A 23,006-nucleotide genomic window follows, 5' to 3' on the forward strand; every position below is an offset into this window, starting at 1 on the left:
AAAAAAATTTAAAAAGTAAAAATAAAAATTTGTCCTTGAAGTATTTTTGTAAATTTTTCTTAGTTTTATAGAGCAGTTTCACTCTGATTTCTATTTTTGTTTCTGAAAAAACAGTAGAGAGTCTCCACAATAATAGTAAAAGAACAATCAAAACTCAGTTCACCACTCTCAACAATTGACATGCTTTGATTTTTAAAGGAGCTATTAATAAAAAGCCATTCCAAGTTTCAACAGCTGCTGTATAAAACCCACAACCGAAAAACAACATCCATTTTTTTATTATGTTATTTTGGATCAGAAATGTTGCAGTTTGTATGCAAAGCAAATTATGAATTTTAATTATAAAAAACCTAAAATTACATAAGAAATTAGTTAAACCTCATACATAAATACTAGCCTTAATTGTAGTAAAAAATTTATTTCTACTGCTGCTGATATTGAAGTGCAGCAAGCTTCTCAATCGTAATAGTCCTCAATGGCTCAAAGATCATGGAAGCTCGACTCCTTGTCGATAATTCTTGTGCCACAAAATGCATAGTCGGTCGTGAATCTGGTCTACTTCTAGTACATGACAATGCCAAGCTCACCATCAACACCACAACAGCTGATAATCTCCCAGTAGGAAGTAACAATCGTTGATCTAACATATCTTTCAATAACAGATTCTCTGCTAATGTTTCTGATCGAGCTGATAATAAAGATTCCAAAAGCTCTCCTGGGTGCTTTCCCATCATAATTTCTAAAGCTACCACTCCAAAGCTATACACATCACACTTTTCAGTTACACGCATAGTCAAAGCCAATTCTGCACGACAAAACAAATTTTAGAAAACAAGAACACTTAAAAAGAATTTCATGTAAGCACTAATTAATAACGAGTACAATAGTAATTACCTGGGGCCATGTAGCCATAGGATCCAACTACATTTGTCCAAATGGACGAGTCAGGCATCAACAATCGAGCTGTGCCAAAGTCCGACAATATTGGAACAAAATCACAGCCAAGTAGTACATTGCTTAAGGATATGTCGCGATGAACAATTGGTGGAGAACAATCGTGGTGCAAGTATGAGATTGCATGGGCCAATCCTTGAACAATCTTCACTCTTGAATCCCAATCAAGATCTGTTGAGTCATATAATACTTTAGCAAGACTCCCCCTGTTTGCATACTTATACACTAAGTACAAACCATTGTTTCTTGAACAGAACCCATAAAGCTTTACAATGTTTCGATGTCGGACTTCCGTCAGAGTTCGGATCTCATTCTGGAAACTGATGCGACTAACTTCTGAAATATCACTTGAATCTGACATGTGCAACCGCTTAACCGCAAGAACTAACTCATGTGCTCTCAATATGGCCTTGTAAACGGTACCAAAACCTCCTTTCCCAATGCAATACTTGTCATCAAAGTCTTCAGTTGCCTCTACAATTTCTCCAAACGTGAATTTTGCTTCCTTCTCCCATATCAATGACTCATGCGCACCATTTTTTTTGGAATCTCTTTTGTTCTTATCCAACACTTTGAGTTTATGACACAATATGAGAGTGATAACAATGACAGTAACAAACAGTACCAGGCCACAAACAAGACCAATGATCAATATAAGACCATTGCTAATTTTGTTTCTTTGCCTTCTACAGGGATTAAGTCCTATAGCTTTTCCACACAATCCGAGATTTCTATCATAAAAACTTATTGAAGCATTTTGGAATATTTTTCCAGTCGGGATTAGACCCGTCAAGTTGTTGTAAGAAAAATCAATGTAACGTATGCTTATTAGGTTGGAAAATGATTGGGGAATACTTCCTGAGAGGTGGTTATGAGAGATGTTTAGAATTTCCAACATTGTAAGCTTGGACAGGCTTGTGGGTATCTCTCCAACAAGTAAATTATTGCTAAGATCCAATAAATAACGTATAGACACCAAATTTCCAAGCTCTGGTGGTATATCACTAGATAGCATATTGTGACTGAGGTTTAAGCTCAATAATCCTTTACAATTACCTAACAAATCTGGTATTTCACCAGCTAAATTGTTTCTCGAAAGATCAAGATCCAATAGGCTGGTCAAGTATGATAGACTTGGAGGGATTACCCCTATTAGATGATTATTGCTGAGATTAAGCTGGTACAAAAGTTTAAGATTTCCTAATTGAGTTGGAATTGGCCCATTCAATTTGTTCGATTCTAGGCTCAAAACTTTCAACTTTTTCAAACTCCCGAGTTCTGGAGGGATCTTACCAGAGATTTTATTTTGACCCATCTGCAATCTGGTGAGATTCTGACATTGTCCCCATGTACTTGATATATGGCCAATGAATTGGTTGTTGTTTAAGAAAATGGAATTAAGATTTGGGTGAACTCCAAAAGCATTGGTAATGTTGTCTGTGAATCGATTCTCATCAAGCCTTACTCTTTTTAATTTTGTGCAGTTTCTCAGGCACTTGGGCAATTCTCCTGTAAACTTATTGTTGTTTGCACCCAAATACTCTAGATTGAACTCGCTACACAGACCTTGTGGCAGCTTTCCGAAGAAATTGTTATTTCCAAACGCAACGAATTTCAAATTAGGACTGTTCTTCCCAAAATCTCGAGGGACTTTCCCGGTGAAATTATTTGTAAAAACATTGAACACCTCCAAGTTACGAAGCATGGAAATATTAACCGGCAACTCTCCTGATAGTTGGTTAGTGTCGACAGCAAAATGTGTGAGGAATTCTAGATTTCCAATCTCTGGCGCGATGGTTCCAAGCAAATTGTTTCTGGAAAGGACCACAAAGATGAGGTTTTTTAAGTTCCATAGAGAAGTTGGAATCGGACCTGTGAGATGGTTCGAAGAAAGATATAATTTTTTAAGTTTCTTTAAGTTTCCAATCTCTAAAGGAATCGAACCAGTGAAATTATTGTTGAAAACATAGAAAGCCTCCAAATTATTAAGATTGGAAATATTAACCGGCAACTCTCCTGTTAGTTGATTGTTGCTTACATCAAAAGTGGACAGGAGTTTTAGATTTCCAATCTGTGGTGGGATGGTTCCAACCAGATTGTTTTTGAAAAGTTGCATAAGTGTGAGATTTTTGAGGTTCCATAGAGAAGTTGGAATAGGACCTGTGAGATGATTATATGAAAGATCTAATATTTTAAGTTTCGTCAAGTTTCCAATCTCTGAAGGAATTAAACCAGTGAAATTATTTTCAAAAACAAATAATTCCTCCAAGTTACTTAGCCTTGAGATGTTAACTGGTAGGGCTCCTGATAGTTGGTTGGTATTTACATAAAAAAAGATGAGGCTTTTGAGGTTCCCCAAAGAAGTTGGAATTGGACCTGTGAGATTGTTATAAGAAAGATCCAATATTTTAAGTTGTAATAGATTTTCGAGTTGGCCAATGGAAGAAGGAATACTCCCACTAAAGAAATTTTCATGCAGTTCAAGAACCTCAAGATCATATAGAAGACTAATTTCACTGGGAATATAACCTTTGAGAAAATTAGTTTGCAAATGAAGGTGTTTGAGCTTAGAAAGTTTCGAAATGTTAGATGACAAATGTCCAACGAATTTGTTATCTGTGAGATTGAAAGATTGGAGTTTGACAAGATTAGAAAATACAGATTGTGGAATTGATCCAGTCCAACTATTTTGAGACAAGTCAAGGAAAGTCAAGTTCCTACACTTTGATATGAAACCTGGGAATGTTGAATTAAACTGGTTCCTATAAAGATCAAGGTAGGTTAAAGAAGGCATGCTTGAAAATTTAGACCAATCTGAATTCGCAAAAGAGTTTGCTCCAAGGGATAAGTACCATACCTTTGGTAGATGGGTGAGCTGGTAAGGTATTGGCCCCTCAAGGGAATTGTTGCAGAGACTGAGATATTGAAGCTCTGACAATTGGCTTATCTCCACTGGAATTTTTCCTTCAAAATGATTGTCACTCAAGTCCAACAAAGTGAGCATGGTGAGATTACCAATGGCTGTTGGTATCGAACCAACGAGTTTGTTATTGTTGAGGTTGAAGACTGTGATATTAAAGAAAGGAGAGAAGTTGAACTGATCCAATTTTACATTGAGTTCCAAGTTGGAGAGATCTATTTGTGAGATTTCTCCATTGGAACCATCACAGATAACATTAGTCCAGTTGCAGAGATTAATGATGTTGTTGTTGTCCCATGAAGCTAGATTAGATGATTCCATTGCTAAGCTTTTCTTCCATGTTATGAGAGCTTCTGCTTGTGTTCTTGGTGAGGAAGTAATCTTCAATGGAAGCAAGGAAAGCACAAAAATATGAAGAAGAAGAAGAGAGAAACAAGTTGTTGGAACTCTTTTCATGGTGTTGATATGAATGTGTAATAATTACTAATTTTGATGATCCTAATAATAATCTACTAATTCCATCACGTTCTTAATTCTCAAAAGTCAGAATCCAAACTTTATGTTTGGCATATAATTAATTTGGTTTGACCAAATTTTTTTGGATCTAGTTCCAAAGCGTGATCCATAATTTTGTGTAATTCACATGAGCATTAAAATATATCCAAAGCCGCCTCTAATATAGTAATGTACACATTGTAAATATATGCATTTCTGATTTTACTACCTTGTAGTGAAATTGCTTCATTATAAGAACCAAAAGCAACAACTAAGAACACCACATTCAATCAATCATAAACTAAGATGGCAATCAATATGCAACTGGTTTCTTTATACAATAGATACTCTTTTACTATTTCTTATACTGATCAAGATATTAAGAGAGTCACTAAAAATGAGCTTCCGAGATTGTCTACTGTTATGTACTCTACTGTACAAAAATATATATGTACATAACAAGCACACAACCTCACTCACATACCAATAAACTATTGAGCTATATATGAGCTCTTACCATTGCTACCAGGTTGGTCAACTTTGTCATCTCTGGCAAGCTTATCAATGCATGGTGGGTCGTGACTCGGGACAGGTTCTGGTGCAACTGCAAGATAAGGCTAAGCTCACTACTAACACCACCACAGCCGATAACTTACCAGTTGGAGGGAGCAAACGCTGGTCTAACACATCCTTTAAGAGCCATTCTCTATTGTCACCTTTTCCTTTTTATATATGACCGCGTAAGAAATACTTTTTATTTTTCTAAAAATTCTATACCAAATTACCGTATTGAAAATAGAGTTGAAATTTTTTTTCATCTGTATAGAACTGACTATTTTGAACTATGTTTTCAACGGCATAATTTATTTGTTATAATTACAATCTACATTACTATACAGTTATGATTTCTTAAGTATTGAATACTAAAAATTGTCCCTACACTAAATGCAACAATGCAAAAGTGATAGTCTTTATCTAAGAAGAAATTCCTTAAAATCATAACATACATAATCAGTCAACAGTTGGACTATTATTAGCCTATAAATTCTTAGAGAGATGTGAATTATTTAGAGTAAACCATTGCTCTTTAGGGAAATACCAAATTGTCTTGAAAAGTTTGGAAATTTGTAATTCTTACTTTGATATCAATAAAATGCATATTCTCTAATTATGTGAAGAAGAGAATTGGATCAATGGTAATGCGAAGATTCATTACTATCAATACATAATTAGTCAACTCACTGTTCAATGACACATGGTAGTGTTGTGTAGGATTGGTGGAGAGCAATTATATATAGAAGACAGAAAGTACTTTCTTTGACAAGTAATTAAAACAAGTTAATTAAAGAAAATGAAAAAAGAAGGGAACCTGTCAGACAACTGTTCGTCCACCCCAGCTAGTGATCCAGCTGAGAACGATCCTCTACAGCCGTGATAATCCGAAGGAGATCTGACCGTTAATCACGCTCTGATCGAACAGTCATGATTCATCCACCACGGTTGGTTTCCTTTCTCCTTAGAACTCAAGGAAACAGAGGTACGAGCCTATAGAACAGATCCTGTTCAAGTAAGGTCGTGCTCTAAAATGCACAGAATGGACTATAAATAAATCAGAAATGTGTTTCAGATAGCCAATGTGGGACTCTAGTTCGGTCATAACAACTAAGCATCTATACGTGTCACTAAGTGATGACTCATTATAGTTAAGGTTTTGTATTAAATTACAACCATTTTAACAGAACAGAACAGAACATAGAAACACACAACACTTAGCAATTCTAATTAACTTTTAAGGCAGTAAAGTTTAAGGAAACAAAAAGGAAAAATCATAATGTGATCAAAATTAAAATCTTGTACGATAACAAGAACCAAATTCCTCAGTGTGACAAAATAGACAGATAGTAGCATGATTCAACAATGAAATGAAATATATTTATTTAGTCAAGGAAGCTAAAATAAGAGTTACCAAAAGAGTTTTTATGTGTTTCCACGACCCTTCAAGGCCCCGAATAATGGACAAGGTTAAACCAAGAGATGTTTGGTTGTAATAAATGAGCAATCTGAGCACTAAGATGATAGCAAAACAAGCAGACAACAACTACTAACTGAAGCAGCAATAGATGATTAAGATGTACCAAAACAACTTGTATACATGAACTAAATGATACCAAAAGAGTTGATCAACTTAATCCAAACATGATTATCTCTTTTCTAAGTATGGTATCTCTTTTATTAAGTTATTTTGGATCAGAAATGTTGCAGTTTGTATGCATTGAAAATCATGATTTTACAAAATTAAAAAAACAAACATTACACCAGAACTATTATGTTGCAATACAAGTAATAAAACTATCAACCCGGAGATTGAGTTAAACCTATTATCTTACATGAATACTAGCTTTAATTGTAATAAAAATATTAATTCTTTCTACTGCTGTTGATATTGAAGTGCAGCGACCTTCTCAATCGTAATAGTCCTCAATGGCTCAGAGATCATGGAAGCACGACTCCTTGTCGATAATTCTTGTGCCACAAAATGCATAGTGGGTCGTGAATCTGGTCTACTTCTAGTACATGACAGTGCTAAGCTCACCACTAACACCACAACAGGTGATAACCTCCCAGTAGGAGGTAATAACCGTTGATCTAACACATCTTTTAATAGCATATTCTCCAAATCTTTCGACTGAGCTGATGTTAAAGATTCCAACATCTCTCCTGGGTGCTTTCCCATCATAGTTTCTAAAGCTACCACTCCAAAGCTATACACATCACACTTTTCAGTTACACGCATAGTCAAAGCCAATTCTACACAACAAAACAAATTTTAGAAAACAAGAACGCTTACAAAAATTTCATGTAACCACTAATTAAATTAATAATGAGAACAATAGTAATTACCAGGGGCCATGTAGCCATAGGATCCAGCTACATTTGTCCAAATGGACGAGTCAGGCATCAACAATCGAGCTGTGCCAAAGTCTGACAATATTGGAACAAAATCAGAGCCAAGTAGTACATTGTTTAAGGACACGTCGCGATGAACTATTGGTGGAGAACAGTCGTGGTGCAAGTATGAGATTGCATGGGCCAATCCTTGAACGATCTTCACTCTTGAATCCCAATCAAGATCGGTTGAGTCATATAATACTTTTGCAAGACTGCCTTTGTTTGCATACTTATACACTAAGTACAAACCATTGTTTCTTGAACAAAACCCATATAGCTTTACAATGTTCCGATGTCGGACTTCGGTCAGAGTTCGAATCTCAGTTTCAAAACTGATGCGACTAACTTCTGAAATATCACTTGAATCTGACATGTGCAACCGCTTAACCGCAAGAACTAACTCATGTGGTCTCAATATGGCCTTGTAAACAGTACCAAAACCTCCTTTCCCAATGCAGTATTTGTCATCAAAGTCTTCAGTTGCCTCTACAATTTCTCCAAATGTGAATTTTGCTTCCTTTTCCCATATTAATGACTGGTGTGTGTCATTTTTCTTGGAATCTTTTTTGTGCTTATCCAACACTTTGAATTTATGACACAATATGAGAGTGATAACAAGGACAGTAACAAACAGTATTAAGCCACAAACAAGAGAAATGACTAATATAAGACCATTGCTAATTCTGTTTCTTTGCCTTTTACAGGGATTAAGTCCAGTAGCTTTTCCACACAATCCGAGATTTCCATCATAAAAACTTTTTGAAGCATTTTGGAAAATGGCTCCAGTTGGTATCGGACCCGTCAAGTTGTTGTAAGAAAAATCGATGTAACGTATGCTTATTAGATTGGAAAATGATTGAGGAATACTACCTAACAGGTGGTTACGAGAGATGTTGAGAATTTCCAGCATTGTAAGCTTGGACAAGCTTGCGGGTATTTTTCCAATAAGTAAATTGCTGCTAAGATCTAATACATAACGTATAGACACCAAATTTCCAAGCTCTTGTGGTATTTCACTAGATAACATATTGTGACTGAGGTTTAAACTTGACAATCCTACACAATTACCTAACGAATTTGGTATTTCACCTGTTAAATTATTTCTCGAAAAATCAAGATTCACTAGCTTGCTCAAGTATGATAGACTTGGAGGGATTGCACCGGTTAGTTGATTATTGCTCAGATTAAGTTGGTACAAAAGTTTAAGATTTCCCAATTGAGTGGGAATTTCACCACTTAACTCGTTGGACTCTAGGCTCAAAACTTTTAGCTTTGTCAAACTCCCTAGTTCTGGAGGGATCTTACCAGAGATTTTATTTTGACCCATCTGCAATCTGGTGAGATTCTGACACTGTCCCCATGTTCTTGAAACATGTCCGGTGAATCGGTTATTGTTTAAGAAAACAGAATCTAGATGTGGATGGACACCAAATGCATTAGTTATGTTGCTTGTGAATTTGTTCTCATCAAGCCTCACTCTTTCTAATTTGGTGCAATTTCTCAAGCACTCGGGCAATGTGCCTGTAAAGCTATTGTTGCTTACACTAAAATATTTTAGATTGAACCCCCTACACAAACCTTGTGGAATCTCTCCAAAGAAGTTGTTGTTTCCAAATGCAACAAAGTTCAAAATAGGACTGTTCTTCCCAAAGTCTCTAGGGATTGTCCCAGTGAAATTATTTTCAAATACATTGAAGGCCTCCAGGTTACTAAGCGTGGAAATATTAACCGGCAACTCTCCTGATAATTGATTGGTGTTCACAATAAAATTTGCCAAGAATTCCAAATTTCCAATTTCAGGTGGGATGGTTCCAACCAGATTGTTATTGGAAAGGACCAGAAACGTAAGGTTTTTTAGGTTCCACAAAGAAGTTGGAATCGGACCTGTGAGATGGTTCTTCGAAAGATAAAGTCGTTTAAGTTTCTTTAAGTTTCCAATCTCTAAAGGAATCAAACCAGTGAAATTATTGTTGAAAATAGAGAAGATCTCTATATTACTAAGACTAGAAATATTATCTGACAACTCTCCTGATAGTTGGTTGGTGCTTACACTAAAATGTGAGAGGAGTTTTAGATTTCCAATCTGTGGTGGGATGGTTCCAACCAGATTGTTTTTAAAAAGTTGCAAGACAGTTAGATTTTTGAGGTTCCATAAAGAATTTGGAATAGGACCCGTGAGATGGTTCTCAGAAAGATCCAATATTTTAAGTTTCTTCAAATTTGAAATTGGACCTGTGAATTGGCCAATAGAAGATGGAATACTCCCACTAAATAAATTTCTATATAGTTCAAGAACCTCAAGATCATGTAGGAGACTAATCTCATTAGGAATATCACCTTTAAGAAAATTAAATTGTAAACGAATGTGTTTTAGCTTAGAAAGTTTTGAAATATTAGATGACAAATGTCCCACAAATTTGTTATCGGTAAGATTGAAAGATTGGAGTTTGATGAGATTGGAAAACACAGATTTTGGAATTGACCCACTCCAACTATTTTGAGACAAGTCAAGGAAAGTCAAGTTCCTACACTTAGATATGAAACTTGGGAATGTTGAATTGAATTGGTTCCTAAAAAGATCAAGGTATGTTAAAAAAGGCATGCTTGAAAACTTAGACCAATCAGAATTCTCAAAAAAATTTGCTCCAAGTGATAAGTACCATACCTTTTGTAGATTGGTGATCTGGTAAGGTATTGGCCCCTCAAGAGAATTGTTGAAGAGACTCAAATATTGAAGCTCTGACAATTGGCTTATCTCCATTGAAATTTCCCCTTCGATGTAATTTTCACTCAAGTCCAACAAAGTGAGCTTGGTGAGATTACCAATGGTTGTTGGTATCGAACCAGCGAGTTTGTTGTTGTTGATGTTGAAGACGGTGATGTTAAGGAATGGAGAGAAGTTGAACTTGTCCAGTGTTCCTTTGAGGCCCATGTTGGAGAGATCTATTTGCGAGATTTCTCGAGTGGAACCATCACATACAACATTAGTCCAGTTGCATAGATTGTCAATGTTATTATTGGACCATGAATTAAGAGAAGATGGTCTCACCACCAAGCTGTTCTTCCATGTTATGAGAGCCTCTGCTTGGGTTCTTGGTGAGGAACTAATCTTCAATGGAAGAAAGCAAAGCACAAAAATACTAAGAATAATAACTGAGAAACAAGTTCTTGCAACTCTTTTCATGGTGTTGACTTGAAACAAGTAACTTCTTTCTTTCCTTTTCTTTTTTCCCTTCATTCTCTTATACACATATATATTAAAATAACTTGTGTTCTAAACTAGTGTCACGTTCTTGATTCTCAAAAGTCATAATCACAACTCTCTTTTTCTGAAATTTTTATAATAAATTCAAATCTTACACACATTATTTAATTGGGTTTGACCCAAATTGTGATTAATTCATTTCAACCAAGAAAATCAACACTTCTAAACACGTCCCTGATTAACAATTATTTACAATCACAAAACAAACACAATACTAATAATAAATACTGGGGAATTACATTAACACAAAGCAATCACATTAAAATAGATCCAAAGCCGCCTCTAATAACTTTTACAATCACAAAATACTATTAATTAGTACACACAAATATTAAAAGTAAATATATATAAATGGAGTAGGATATAATTAATTTTTTTTTTCCTGTGTTTTCCCTGTCAAATTTTTAATTGGATTTGTTTACAGTTTTTATGGCTTTTCATGTTCTCTGTTTCTTAAATTTGATTTTTGCCTCAATTCTCATCTTCACAATATTTTCTGGGCAAAACACCAACTTTCAAAACATCACTCTACTTATCTTATCAAAATCTAACTATTTATTTGTGTGAAAAAATTACGACTAAATGTGCAGAATCAAAATAACTGAACTTTAAATAATTAAATGATTAGTAATGATAAGATTAACAAATCGAGAATAACAATCTGATGAAAAACAAGAGCAAACAAAGTATATAAAACCAAAAACAATAAATGTATAAAATAAAGAAATCAACACCAAAGTATATACTGGTCCAAGTTTGATAGATCTATGTGATATATAGCTCTACTCCAATTCTGGAACACCACCGTAATCTTTCTTTATTGAATGAGCAAGAATAGGTACAATACAGTCGATACGAGATTCTTTATTGAGTTCTCACTAAGTGTTTCAACTCTCACACTTACACCTAAGAATCTTCTTCATCTACAGATTGATGATGAGTAAGGGCTCCACAGCCTAGCCATGCCAAAGTGAGAGAGTTTTGGAACAAAATTCTGATTGAGCAACACATTGTTCAAGGACACATGGCGGTGTAGGATTGGTCGAGAGCAATCGAGGTGCAAGTATGAGATTGCAGCAGCAGCTAGTCCTTCCACAATTCTCAACCTTACATCCCAATCAAGTTCCACACCTCCCTTTTTCGAACCATATAATAGCACACTAGCTACACTCCCTCTCTTTACTGCAACAACACAAAGTACCCTTGTAAAACAGTACCATATCCTTCTCTTTTAAGTATAGCAGACCAAATCAATCAAATTCAGTTCAAACTTGAAGCAAAAATTAGAACAAAAATTGAAAACTAATAAATGCAATTAAGTAAAAGAAAAATCAAAATTAACTTCACAGCTACTGTCATTAACACAAATCAACTCTATATGACATAAACTTGGAAAACAACAACAAATCCCATAACAGAAAAACAACCTCCATTCTTTTATTATAATATTTTTGAATCAGAAATATTGCAGTTTAAGGTAGTAAAACTATCAACGCATGGAATGAGTTAATTACCTATTATGTTACATGAATACTAGCTTTAACTGTAATATAAGAAATTATTCTTTCTACTGCTGCTGATATTGAAGTGCAGCGAGCTTCTCAATCGTAATAGTCCTCATTGGCTCAGAGATCATGGAAGCACGACTTCTTGTCGATAATTCTTGTGCCACAAAATGCATGGTGGGTCGTGAATCTGGTCTACTTCTAGTACATGATAGTGCCAAGCTCACCGTTAACACCACAACCATAGATAATCTCCCAGTAGGAAGTAACAGTCGTTGATCTAATACATCTTTTAATAACATATTATCTGATAGTGTATCCGACCGAGCTAATGATAAAGATTCCAACAGTTCTCTTGGGTGCTTTCCCATCATAATTTCTAAAGCCACCACTCCAAAACTATACACGTCACACTTTTCAGTCACACGCATAGTCAAAGCCAACTCTGCACAACAAAACAAATTTTTAAAATCAAGAACAGTACTGAAAATTTCATGTATGCACTAATTAATAATGAGTACAATAGTAATTACCTGGGGCCATGTAGCCAAAGGATCCAGCTACATTAGTCCAAATGGACGAGTCAGGCATCAACAATCGAGCTGTGCCAAAGTCTGACAATATTGGAACGAAATCAGAGCCAAGTAGTACATTGTTTAAGGATATGTCGCGATGAACGATTGGTGGAGAACAATCGTGGTGCAAGTATGAGATTGCATGGGCCAATCCTTGAACAATCTTCACTCTTGAATCCCAATCAAGATCTGTTGAGTCATATAATACTTTAGCAAGACTCCCCCTGTTTGCATACTTATACACCAAGTACAAACCATTGTTTCTTGAACAAAACCCATAAAGCTTTACAATGTTCCGATGTCGGACTTCGGTCAGAGTTTGGATCTCATTCTCAAAACTGATGCGACTAACTTCTGAAATATCACTTGAATTTGACATGTGCAACCGCTTAACCGCAAGAACTAACTCATGTGAACTCAATATGGCTTTGTAAACAGTGCCAAAACCTCCTATCCCGATGCAGTACTTGTCGTCAAAGTCTTCAGTTGCATCTACAATTTCTCCAAATGTGAATTTTACTTCCTTCCCCCATATCAATGATTGTTGCATGTCATTTTTGTTGGAAACTCTTTTTCGCTTATTTAACACTTTGAATTTATGACACAATATGAGAGTGATTGCAACGACAGTAACAAATAGTACTAGGCCACAAACAAGAGCAATGACCAAAATAAGAACATTGCTTATTTTGTTTCTTTGCCTTGTGCATGGCTTAAGTCCAGTAGCTTTTCCACACAACCCCAGATTTCCATTATAATCACTTTTTGAAGCATTTTGAAAAATGGCTCCAATTGGGATCGGACCCGTCAAGTGGTTGTAAGAAAAATCAATGTAGTGTATGCTTATTAGGTTGGAAAAAGATTGTGGAATACTGCCTGTGAGGTGGTTATGAGAGATGTTGAGAATTTCCAGCATTGTAAGCTTTGACAGGCTTGATGGTATCTCTCCAACAAGTAAATTGCTGCTAAGATCCAATACATAACGCATAGACTCCAAATTTCCAAGCTCTGGTGGTATTTCACTAGATAGTATATTATGACTGAGGTTTAAGCTTGACAATCCTTCACAATTACCTAGCCAATTTGGTATCTTACCTGATAAATTGTTTGTCGACAAATCAAGATCCACTAGCCCACTCAAGTTTGATAGACTTGTAGGAATTTCCCCTATCAGATCATTATTGCTGAGATTAAGTTGGTATAAAAGTTTAAGATTTCCCAATTGAGTTGGAATTTTCCCGCTCAACATGTTGGACTCTAGGCTCAAAACTTTCAGCTTTGTCAAACTCCCGAGTTCTGGAGGGATCTTACCAGAGATTTTATTTTGGCCCATCTGCAATCTGGTGAGATTCTGACATTGTCCCCACATACTTGAAATGTGGCCAATGAATCGGTTGTTGTTTAAGAAAATGGAATCGAGATGTGGGTGAACTCCAAAAGCGTTGGTAATGTTGCCTGTAAATCGATTCCCATCAAGCCTTACTCTGTTTAATTTTGTGCAGTTTCTCAGGCACGCAGGCAATGGTCCTATTAAGTTGCTGTTAGCTACACCAAAAGATTCAAGATTGAACCCACTACACAAACCTTGTGGCAGCTGTCCAACAAAGTTGTTGTTTCCAAACATAACGAAGTGCAAATTTGGATTGTTCTTCCCAAAGTCTCTAGGGATTGTCCCACTGAAATTATTGCTGAGAACAGAGAACAACTCCAAGTTACGAAGCATGGAAATATTAACCGGCAACTCTCCTGTTAGTTGATTAGACTTAACATCAAAAAGTTTGAGGAATTCTAGATTTCCAATCTCTGGTGGGATAGTTCCACTTAAATTGTTGTTGTAAAGGTTCAGAGAGATGATGTTTTTGAGGTTCCATAGAGATGTTGGAATCGAACCAGTGAGTTGGTTCCTAGAAAGATGCAACTTTTTAAGTTTCTTTAAGTTTCCAATATCTAAAGGAATCGAACCAGTGAGATTATTGTTGGAAGCAGAGAAGGCTTCCAAGTTACTGAGATTGGAAATATTAATAGGCAACTCTCCTGATAGTTGGTTGGTGGTTACCCAAAAATCCGACAAGAGTTTTAGATTTCCAATCTCTGGTGGGATGGTTCCAACCAAATTATTTTTGATAAATTGCACAAAGGTGAGATTTTTGAGGTTCCATAGAGAAGTTGGAATAGGGCCTGTGAAAGGGTTATCAGAAAGATCTAATGTTTTAAGTTTCTTCAAGTTTCCAATCTCTAAAGGAATTGAACCAGTGAAATTATTGGTAAAAGCAAATAAGTTCTCCAAGTTACTCAACCTTGAAATGCTAACTGGCAACACTCCTGATAATTGGTTGTTATTTACATAAAAAGAGATGAGGCTTTTGAGGTTCCACAAAGAAGTTGGAATTGGACCAGTGAGATTGTTGAAAGAAAGATCCAATGTTTCAAGTTGTAGTAAATTTTTGAGTTGGCCAATAGAAGAAGGAATACTCCCATTAAAGAAATTAGTTTGCAAATGAAGGTGTTTGAGCTTAGAAAGTTTTGAAATATTAGATGACAAATGTCCCACGAATTTGTTACTTGTGAGATTGAAGGATTCGAGTTTGATCAGATTGGAAAACACAGATTCTGGAATTGAGCCAGTCCAACTGTTATAAGATAGGTCTAGAAAAGTCAAGTTCTTAAACTTTGATGTGAAACTTGGGAATGTTGAATTAAATTTGTTCCAATAAAGATCAAGATATGTTAAGGAAGGCATGGTTGAAAATTTAGACCAATCTGTATTCTCAAAATAGCATGCTCCAAGTGATAAGTACCATACCTTTTTTAGATTGCTGAGCTGGTAAGGTATTGGTCCCTCAAAAGAATTGTTGTAGAGACTCAGATATTGAAGCTCAGACAATTGGCTTATCTCCACTGGAATTCCTCCTTTAAAATCATTGTCACTCAAGTCCAACAAAGTGAGCTTGGTGAGATTACCAATGGCTGTTGGTATCAAACCAGAGAGCTTACAATTATTGAGGTTGAAGGCAGTGATGCTAAGAAATGGAGTGAAGTTGAAGTTGTCCAATGTTCCATTGAGTTCCAAGTTGGAGAGATGTATTTGTGAGATTTCTCCATTGGAACCATCACATACAACATTAGTCCAATTGCATAGATTAATGATGTTGTTGTTGTCCCATGAATCCAGAGAAGTTGGCTTAACCACCAAGCTGTTCTTCCATCTTAGCAGAGCTTCTGCTTGTGTTCTTGGTGAGCATGTAATCTTCAATGGAATCAGAAAAATAAGAAAAAGAAGAAGAAGAAGAGAGAAACAAGTTGTTGGAGCTCTTTTCATGGTGTTGATCACTAATCCTAATATCTGTCTCTGCTCTCTCTCTCTATTACGTATATATAGTAATAACTTATATATGTATCATGTTATATTATACTTACTTATAACTTATATATCCTCACTTCTATCTTAAGACATTTTTATACTAAATTCAAATTCTACACACACTAATTAATTGGGTTTGACCAAAATTCTGTAGATGTAATATTTCAAAGCCTTTGATTAACAATATTCTTTAAAAATTATATTCTTAAGTTATATATAAAACCTAAGATTAAATTACATTAATAACAGTATAACATTGAAGAAAGTGCTAAATATGAATGACACTTTTTAACAATAATTTGTTTCAATCATAACACTTCTAAACACGTCCCTCATAAACAACAATTTACAATCACATTAACACACAAACCAATATATGCCTTAGAAGCAAACCTTGTATTAAAATAGATCCAAAGCCGCCTCTACTAATTAATCAATAATTTAATTACAATCTTAAAATACTAATAACTAATACCAAAAAAAAACCATGTATTTTTACAATATATTTGAAGATATGTCTATATTTAGCTTTGTTTTTATTCTTCCTCTCTTTTTCACTTAAACTCAATTTTTTTTTATCTCTCTTCCGATGGAACAACCTTTAACTATATAATGTAAAAGTAAAATATTTATTTTAATTAGATAGTAGAATTAAACAGAAAAACTTTAATTTTCCTAATAATAAATACTCATTTATGGATAATACTCTTCATAAAATAAAAACTCAAAACACTTGCATTAATTGGTCCTTCCTAGTACTAAAAAAATCTACTTTTAGTGATAATTTTTTAGTCACACCATAAATTTATTGTGATTAAATGTGATTTTTAGTCACAATAATAAGTTACTTGTAACTACAAACATAATATTTAGATACAAGTTGTCATTAATTTAGTTTTATAAATTGTGTTTTTGTAACTAATAATCTTAATTATGGACATTTTTGTGATAACATGAGAATGATATTTATAATTAGTCACAATTTTTTATTTTTAGTCATAAATTTTATTGTGACTAAAAAAAATTGTAGTGTAGAAACGTTGATAAAAACCTTTGGAATGTCCAGAAAAAAAGGGATAAAACTAACAATATGTAGTTTTTACTAGAGTATTTTACAGCATAAATACCTTAGTTTACCTCCAGTTGCAAATAAATAGCTAAGTTTAATTTTTGGCGGTAATAATACACTACAAGAAAGGGGACCTTTTATCCCACTTTTTTAGTTAACAAAAATAAAAAAATGGGATAAAAGATATATTGAGACTTTTTTATCCCACTTTTAGATTTGGCTCCTCAAATATGCAACAAATATTTTTTTAGACAAGGGCTCTGTTTGGTAGAAAATTAAAAAAAAAAAATATTAAAGGCAAAAAAATAATTTCAAGATTCGATTTTTATGAGTTTGCCAAACAGGGGATAAATTTTTTTAGGGAAACCTTTTATCCCAGTTATTAGTTAAAAACCGGGATAAAAGGGTTTAGTGTGAAACCCTTTTATCCCGGTTTTAACTAAATAACCGGGATAAAAAGTCATCCCTAAAATCCCAAACGTCAACCTATCGATCGACATAACAGCTAGCTCGACGTACAACCCCCAAGTCCCAACCCAGAAACCCTCTCGCCCAAACCCAGAAACCCTCGCCCAAACCCTCACGCAAACCCTCTCGCCCAAACCCTCTCGTCTAAATCCTCGCCCAAACCCAGAAATTAACCCTCGCCCAAACCGACATTGGCGGCGCCGTAGAAGATAACGCCTCCCGTTTGGTCTTTATTCCCAGGTTTGCTCTTTCTTTTTATTTCTTTCTATTTTCTTACTTTATTTTATCTGTTGTTGTTGTTGCTGTTTCTTTTCATATATTGGGCCTGCTGTTTCTATTTTCTTTCTTTTTCATTTGTTTCAAAACTCCATTAACAACACATTTTCTCCTACTCTTAACCCCATACTAAAGACTATTCTCATTCCAACATAAAACATTTCACCAGTTGGGAAGCTTGGAGAGAAGTTATTGAATTGTTTTAAGGTATTGACATATCTCAGGGCCTTCAAATTCTTGAGTTGTTTATTAGTAAAGGTTTACTTACTTTCTCTTTTGTGTTTTATGGCTCTTAATAATTATATCATATGATAATAGAAGAATTAATTTATGTGTTGCCTTGCTGTTTATTTTTTTTTTTGTCTAGAGAGTAGAGACTCTACTATAATGTGATTACTACTACTTTATCTCTGATAGATTTTTTACTTTTGACAATAAACTGATATGAACACTAACATTATAATTTGCAAAGTATGCACTTGAGAAAAGTCTGTTCTGTTGTTGTTGGGGTTCCTTGGAAATTTCTTATTGCATTAGTGAATACGGAATAGTCAACTTTAGCAGTCCTTTTTAATTTTATTACTGTGATTAATTGGGTGAAACCATAAAAATGAGTGATCTTTATCTTTTGATTGTGTATGGAGGAAGATGTTGTATCAAAATAAGAAATTATTATGTGTTTGGTGCTGCTAATAGTAAGTTATATTGAGCTAAATTATTCTTTTTCTTCTATCTATCTATGTTTTGCAAATAAATTTTGGACTTCAAAACTAGCATCTTTGATAACAGAGTGGAGGACTGAAACATTTTTAGAGTCTTCAATGTGAATGCCATCAGTATTGGGACTTAGAGCAGGAGAGTTTATAGAAACAGAGTCAACTTGACTTGACAACTTGTATATGCCATCAATATATTGTTTTGTATATGTTAGTGTTTGTTACAGTAAAACCATTATAAATTAAGAACTTTATGACTTGACAACTTGACAAAATTATAATTTGATCGAGGCTATTAATTTATCAAGGCTATTTTGTATAATTATTTGTGTTGTAATGGTGTTGATGATGATGATGATTATTATTTTGTATAATAAATTACAGATGTAATTAACATTATTATTAAATCATTTTTATTTACAAAAGTGGTAATATAGGTTTTAGAAATAATTTTAGTGATCAAGTCTAACTATCAAAAATTAACATTTATTTTTCTTATGGCACTCATTGTTTTGTTAACAACAATTTATTTACTTAGCTAACATTGGTTTATGTAATAGTTAGTAATCAATAGTCCTTAAAAAAGTCATTTTGAATGTGATGCAGCAGAAACTAATAAAATAAAATTAATAAAATTACAATTAGCTTATTATATATATTTATTAGTAGATTAATTTAATTTAATTTAATTACAACAGATGATGAGAGAAAGGTGAAGTTTTTGAAAAGCTTTCGAGGAGCTAAGACAAGGTTGGTTCTGTTCGCTGATATTTACACCTTATTTTACTAATTATAAAGCTATTAGAGGAGTTTGAATATGTTAGATATTCATCCATAGTGAAGTAGATTATGCGATATAAATGTACTGCGGTCGGATAGGTGACAATTATTATATTGTTAAATGCTATTTTGATTATTTTTTCTTGTTATCTCATTTACTTGCGTGCATTGTTAGACAGTTATTAAATTGGGAAATGTTGTAGAAATAGGAGAAACTATGGCCAATTTTTTTTAGGATTCTTAAATGAACATGTGTTTTAATATTTAATTACTAAGTGTGTTTAGGATTTTTCTAGCAACTTGTAAATTTTTTATTTCAATCTTGTTTGTTAGGAATTTTTATTTTTAGTTTACTAATAATGTGTTAATATAAATGATGTTTAGTGAGTAAGTATTATGTTTTCAGTATGATGTTTCCTACTAAATGATTTAATTAATTTGTGTATCTCTTGTAGATGACAAAGCAAAAGGATGCAAATAAGCCAAAAGGACGAGGCAGGACAAAAAAGAATGACATCAACAATCTGAAAGCTCAAGGACGCAAGACAAAACTAGAGTGGAATGAGAAATGAGAACCTATAGGAACAAAGATATGCGTATATGCAATCATGGATTGGGGTTAAAGCAAGATCTACAGTCCCTCTAAATTATGATGATTGGAGACATGTAGATTCGAAACTCAAGGGGAAAATATGGAAAGACACATACGTAAGACTTAAATTTTGTATGTATATATTTCAACACATTTAATTCAACACTGTTAATGGGTACTAATCAATTCTTGATTCCACTAAATCTTATGAGAAATTCATTGCAGAGGTTTTTGACAAGACTCATATTTCTCTTCAGGCCATGTTCTTGGAATATATGAGAGTAAAAGGTAAAAATGAGTTTGTGAGGGTTCCTGTCAACCCATCCTTATTCTACCGAGTTCACATCTACATAACTTCCGAAGATGTCATACAAGTGGCCACCCAAGATGAACTTACGGGTTCAGCTATGTTATTTGGACTAAGGTATCTCATTAACTTTGATTAATATATCATATAGTCATATATTATGTTAGTGGAGTTTGAATATCTTAGATATTCATCCTTCATCCGTAGTGAAGTAGGTTCTGGGTTTGATTGACTGTATGGAGATATAAGGAAAAACTCTACCCATTTGTTGTATTGCTATGCACTTAAAAAAATTTCGGGAATGTTATGGAAATAAGCGAAACTCTGCCTATTTTTTTTTAGGACTCTATTTGATTTTTTTTTTCTTTTTTAAACAGATGCATTTGGGAAAATTTAAATCAAAGACAAATATTAGTTCAAATGCTATTGTATTTGGCAAAAATGGACCGGAGATATGGACCTTTGCTTGTCCAAAGCAACCATACAATTACGAATGTGGTTACTATGTACTAACTTACATTCGTGATATGCTTCAACATTCAAATCCTATTACAGCCATAAAAGCAAAAGTAAGTATATGCTCATTTTTACTATAAATACAAACATATAAAAGTACTATCTTCTTAATTAGTTTTATTTTTTTAATTTGACAGTTTGGCGGTCTATCCCAATATTTTGAGGACGATCATCTCTTACCGCTTCGACAACAGTGGTTAAGTCAATTGCTTCCCTTGATATATAAAAATTAACTAGTAGTCTTTTATTGTATTTTTTTAGACAATGTGTAGTATTTAATTTAGAGATTTATGCATAATATGTAACGTGTTATTTAGAATTGAACTTACAAATTATTATTGTTGTTATTAAAAATGATATTAATCATTTATTTTTAATTAAGTTTTTTTTATACATACTCTATATAATTATAAAAATAAAAATTAGATTTATTATTTATTGCAAAAAAAAAAAATAAATGAAATGTAATAAATTTAAAAGAAAATAAATAAAAAACCTATACATTTCAAAGTAAAGGTGACTTTTTATAAAAAAAAATGGGATAAAAAGTACCCTTTTATCCCACTTTTCTCTAAAAACCGGGATAAAAGGGGTACTTTTTATCCCAGTTTTTTCATAAAAACCGGGATAAAAAGTACCCCTTTTATCCCGGTTTTTTAAATACCTTTTATCCCACTGGCATATATCCCGGTTTTCATATTAGCGAAAACCGGGATAAAAAGCCTTAAAAACCGGGATAAAAGGCCTTTCCTTGTAGTAGTGATATCTAAATTATAATTTAAGAACTTTTGTAGATACCGAGTTTTGAAAACCCTAGATCAGGACTGAGAGAGAAAGAGAGATAGAGAGAGAGAGTGAGAGGAGATCATGAGAGAGATAGCGATGCAATGAACAGACTAGAAAGAAAAAAAGAAAAGAAAGAAAGGAAAAAAAATCTATGGAAAAGAAAAAAAAAAATGCATATTTTTTATTTTAATTTTTTAAATGAAACAAAAAACAAAAAAAGAATTTTTTTTTTTATTTTTATTTACAATTTTATAATTTTAAATAATTTTTTTATTTTTTATGTGGACCAATAAAATTGTGTCATGTATACATTATGTCAAGATAAATGTACACGTGGACAGTCCAACATGACACTTAATACCTAAAATTGACAAAAATATTAAATTGCTAACAAAACACGAGTCTTGAGGGTTTTGCCTCTAAAATTTAAATTTTGGAAGTTAAGTACAAGCAAAATAAAACCATTGGAATGTTGATTCATAGAACATTAGTTTTCACAAATGTTATCAAACTTTTGTAAAATAACAAGAACCAAATTAGTCAGTGTGACAAAATAGATAGCATGACTTAACAATGAAATGAAATATATTTAGGGAAATTTCATTTTTTGCCCTTAATAAAACCCCCAATATCAAAATTTAGACCCTCCACTAATTTGTACAAATTAATTCCATTGATTACATGAACTTCCCATTTTACCCTTTTATTAAAAAAAATAAAAAAAAAATTGTTAAAAACTAAAAAAAACTTCCCCCTCTCTCTTCCCTCTCTCTTCCTCTCTCTCTTCTCTCTCGTGCACCCCTCTCTCTCTCTAAAAAAAATTGAAAAAACTTCCCTCTCTCTTCCCTGTTGAATGTTTATTTCTCTGTGGGCGGTGGTAGAAAACCGGAGCACACCCCAATCACTCAAGAATCTTACACCATTATAATGGATAAATTGTGTTTTAAGCATTTTGTTTGATTTTATGTAGTTTGCTTTCGTTATATGTGTCGTATTTATTGAAACTGGTATTTTTGGGTTTGAAATGGTAGAGATCTTGCAGATCTAGTTTTCTGTCGAAATCTGGGTTTTCCAGATATTATCGACAGTTTATCGATAGAATATCGATGCTATGTCGATATCCTGCTAAGAAAGGTCAGGGATGACCATTATCGACATGTTGTCGACAGTTTGTCGATATCATATCGATTAAAAAGCAAATTAACCCTAAAATTGAAAGTAGTTTGACCAATAAAATTGTCTGTGTTGTTAATGTATATCGATGGGATGTCGTAGGTGTATCGATAGGATGTCGACACAATGAGAATAAAAAAATTTTGACCTAAAATGTCGATAATTTGTCGACGGTATATCGATAATTTATCGACAATGTGATTTAATTGCTAATTCTGTGTGATAATATCGACCTCATGTCGACATGATGTCGACATTGTGTCGACAATTTTGTTTGCTAAATAGGCGTGATCATACTT

General features: G+C 33.7%; 5 protein-coding genes, 1 long non-coding RNA gene and 1 other non-coding gene across 7 annotated transcripts; 1 reads left to right on the top strand and 6 right to left on the bottom strand.

Moving 5' to 3' along the window:
* Positions 1 to 242: 242 nt before the first annotated feature.
* LOC115713883 (probable leucine-rich repeat receptor-like protein kinase At1g35710) lies at positions 243 to 4,319 on the bottom strand. Its single transcript, XM_061114702.1, has 2 exons — positions 895 to 4,319; positions 243 to 805 (listed from the first exon to the last, which is right to left on the bottom strand). Exons 1-2 carry the CDS (start codon positions 4,193 to 4,195, stop codon positions 423 to 425), a joined length of 3,684 nt encoding a protein of 1,227 aa, XP_060970685.1. The 5' UTR covers positions 4,196 to 4,319; the 3' UTR covers positions 243 to 422.
* Positions 4,320 to 5,735: 1,416 nt separating this feature from the next.
* On the bottom strand, positions 5,736 to 5,946 carry LOC115715486 (small nucleolar RNA U3). The gene has a single exon (XR_004011355.2). It is a non-coding gene; the product is annotated as a small nucleolar RNA U3 (small nucleolar RNA).
* Positions 5,947 to 6,736: 790 nt separating this feature from the next.
* On the bottom strand, positions 6,737 to 7,265 carry LOC133037423 (probable leucine-rich repeat receptor-like protein kinase At1g35710). The gene has a single exon (XM_061114704.1). The coding sequence runs from the start codon at positions 7,161 to 7,163 to the stop codon at positions 6,798 to 6,800; it is 366 nt and encodes a 121-aa protein (XP_060970687.1). The 5' UTR covers positions 7,164 to 7,265; the 3' UTR covers positions 6,737 to 6,797.
* On the bottom strand, positions 7,245 to 10,714 carry LOC133037200 (MDIS1-interacting receptor like kinase 2-like). Its single transcript, XM_061114068.1, has one exon. The coding sequence runs from the start codon at positions 10,554 to 10,556 to the stop codon at positions 7,245 to 7,247; it is 3,312 nt and encodes a 1,103-aa protein (XP_060970051.1). The 5' UTR covers positions 10,557 to 10,714.
* A 1,436-nt stretch (positions 10,715 to 12,150) lies between these two features.
* LOC133037424 (probable leucine-rich repeat receptor-like protein kinase At1g35710) lies at positions 12,151 to 12,519 on the bottom strand. The gene has a single exon (XM_061114705.1). The coding sequence runs from the start codon at positions 12,517 to 12,519 to the stop codon at positions 12,151 to 12,153; it is 369 nt and encodes a 122-aa protein (XP_060970688.1).
* Positions 12,520 to 12,530: 11 nt separating this feature from the next.
* Positions 12,531 to 15,982, bottom strand: LOC133037201 (probable leucine-rich repeat receptor-like protein kinase At1g35710). The gene has a single exon (XM_061114069.1). The coding sequence runs from the start codon at positions 15,980 to 15,982 to the stop codon at positions 12,596 to 12,598; it is 3,387 nt and encodes a 1,128-aa protein (XP_060970052.1). The 3' UTR covers positions 12,531 to 12,595.
* Positions 15,983 to 19,249: 3,267 nt separating this feature from the next.
* Positions 19,250 to 21,139, top strand: LOC133037425 (uncharacterized). Its single transcript, XR_009687532.1, has 4 exons — positions 19,250 to 19,303; positions 19,789 to 20,349; positions 20,610 to 20,801; positions 20,886 to 21,139. It is a non-coding gene; the product is annotated as an uncharacterized LOC133037425 (long non-coding RNA).
* Positions 21,140 to 23,006: the final 1,867 nt, after the last annotated feature.

This window comes from Cannabis sativa, chromosome 4, assembly GCF_029168945.1.
Source record: "Cannabis sativa cultivar Pink pepper isolate KNU-18-1 chromosome 4, ASM2916894v1, whole genome shotgun sequence".
In the NCBI taxonomy this organism is placed as follows: Eukaryota; Viridiplantae; Streptophyta; class Magnoliopsida; order Rosales; family Cannabaceae; genus Cannabis; species Cannabis sativa.

Coding starts and splice junctions, on each gene's coding strand:
- LOC115713883 (XM_061114702.1), bottom strand. CDS start 4,195: ATGGAATCATCTAATCTAGCTTCATGGGACAACAACAACATCATTAAT. Junction 806..894: donor CTATGGCTACATGGCCCCAG/GTAATTACTATT, acceptor TTTGTCGTGCAG/AATTGGCTTTGACTATGCGT.
- LOC133037423 (XM_061114704.1), bottom strand. CDS start 7,163: ATGCGTGTAACTGAAAAGTGTGATGTGTATAGCTTTGGAGTGGTAGCT.
- LOC133037200 (XM_061114068.1), bottom strand. CDS start 10,556: ATGAAGGGAAAAAAGAAAAGGAAAGAAAGAAGTTACTTGTTTCAAGTC.
- LOC133037424 (XM_061114705.1), bottom strand. CDS start 12,519: ATGCGTGTGACTGAAAAGTGTGACGTGTATAGTTTTGGAGTGGTGGCT.
- LOC133037201 (XM_061114069.1), bottom strand. CDS start 15,982: ATGAAAAGAGCTCCAACAACTTGTTTCTCTCTTCTTCTTCTTCTTTTT.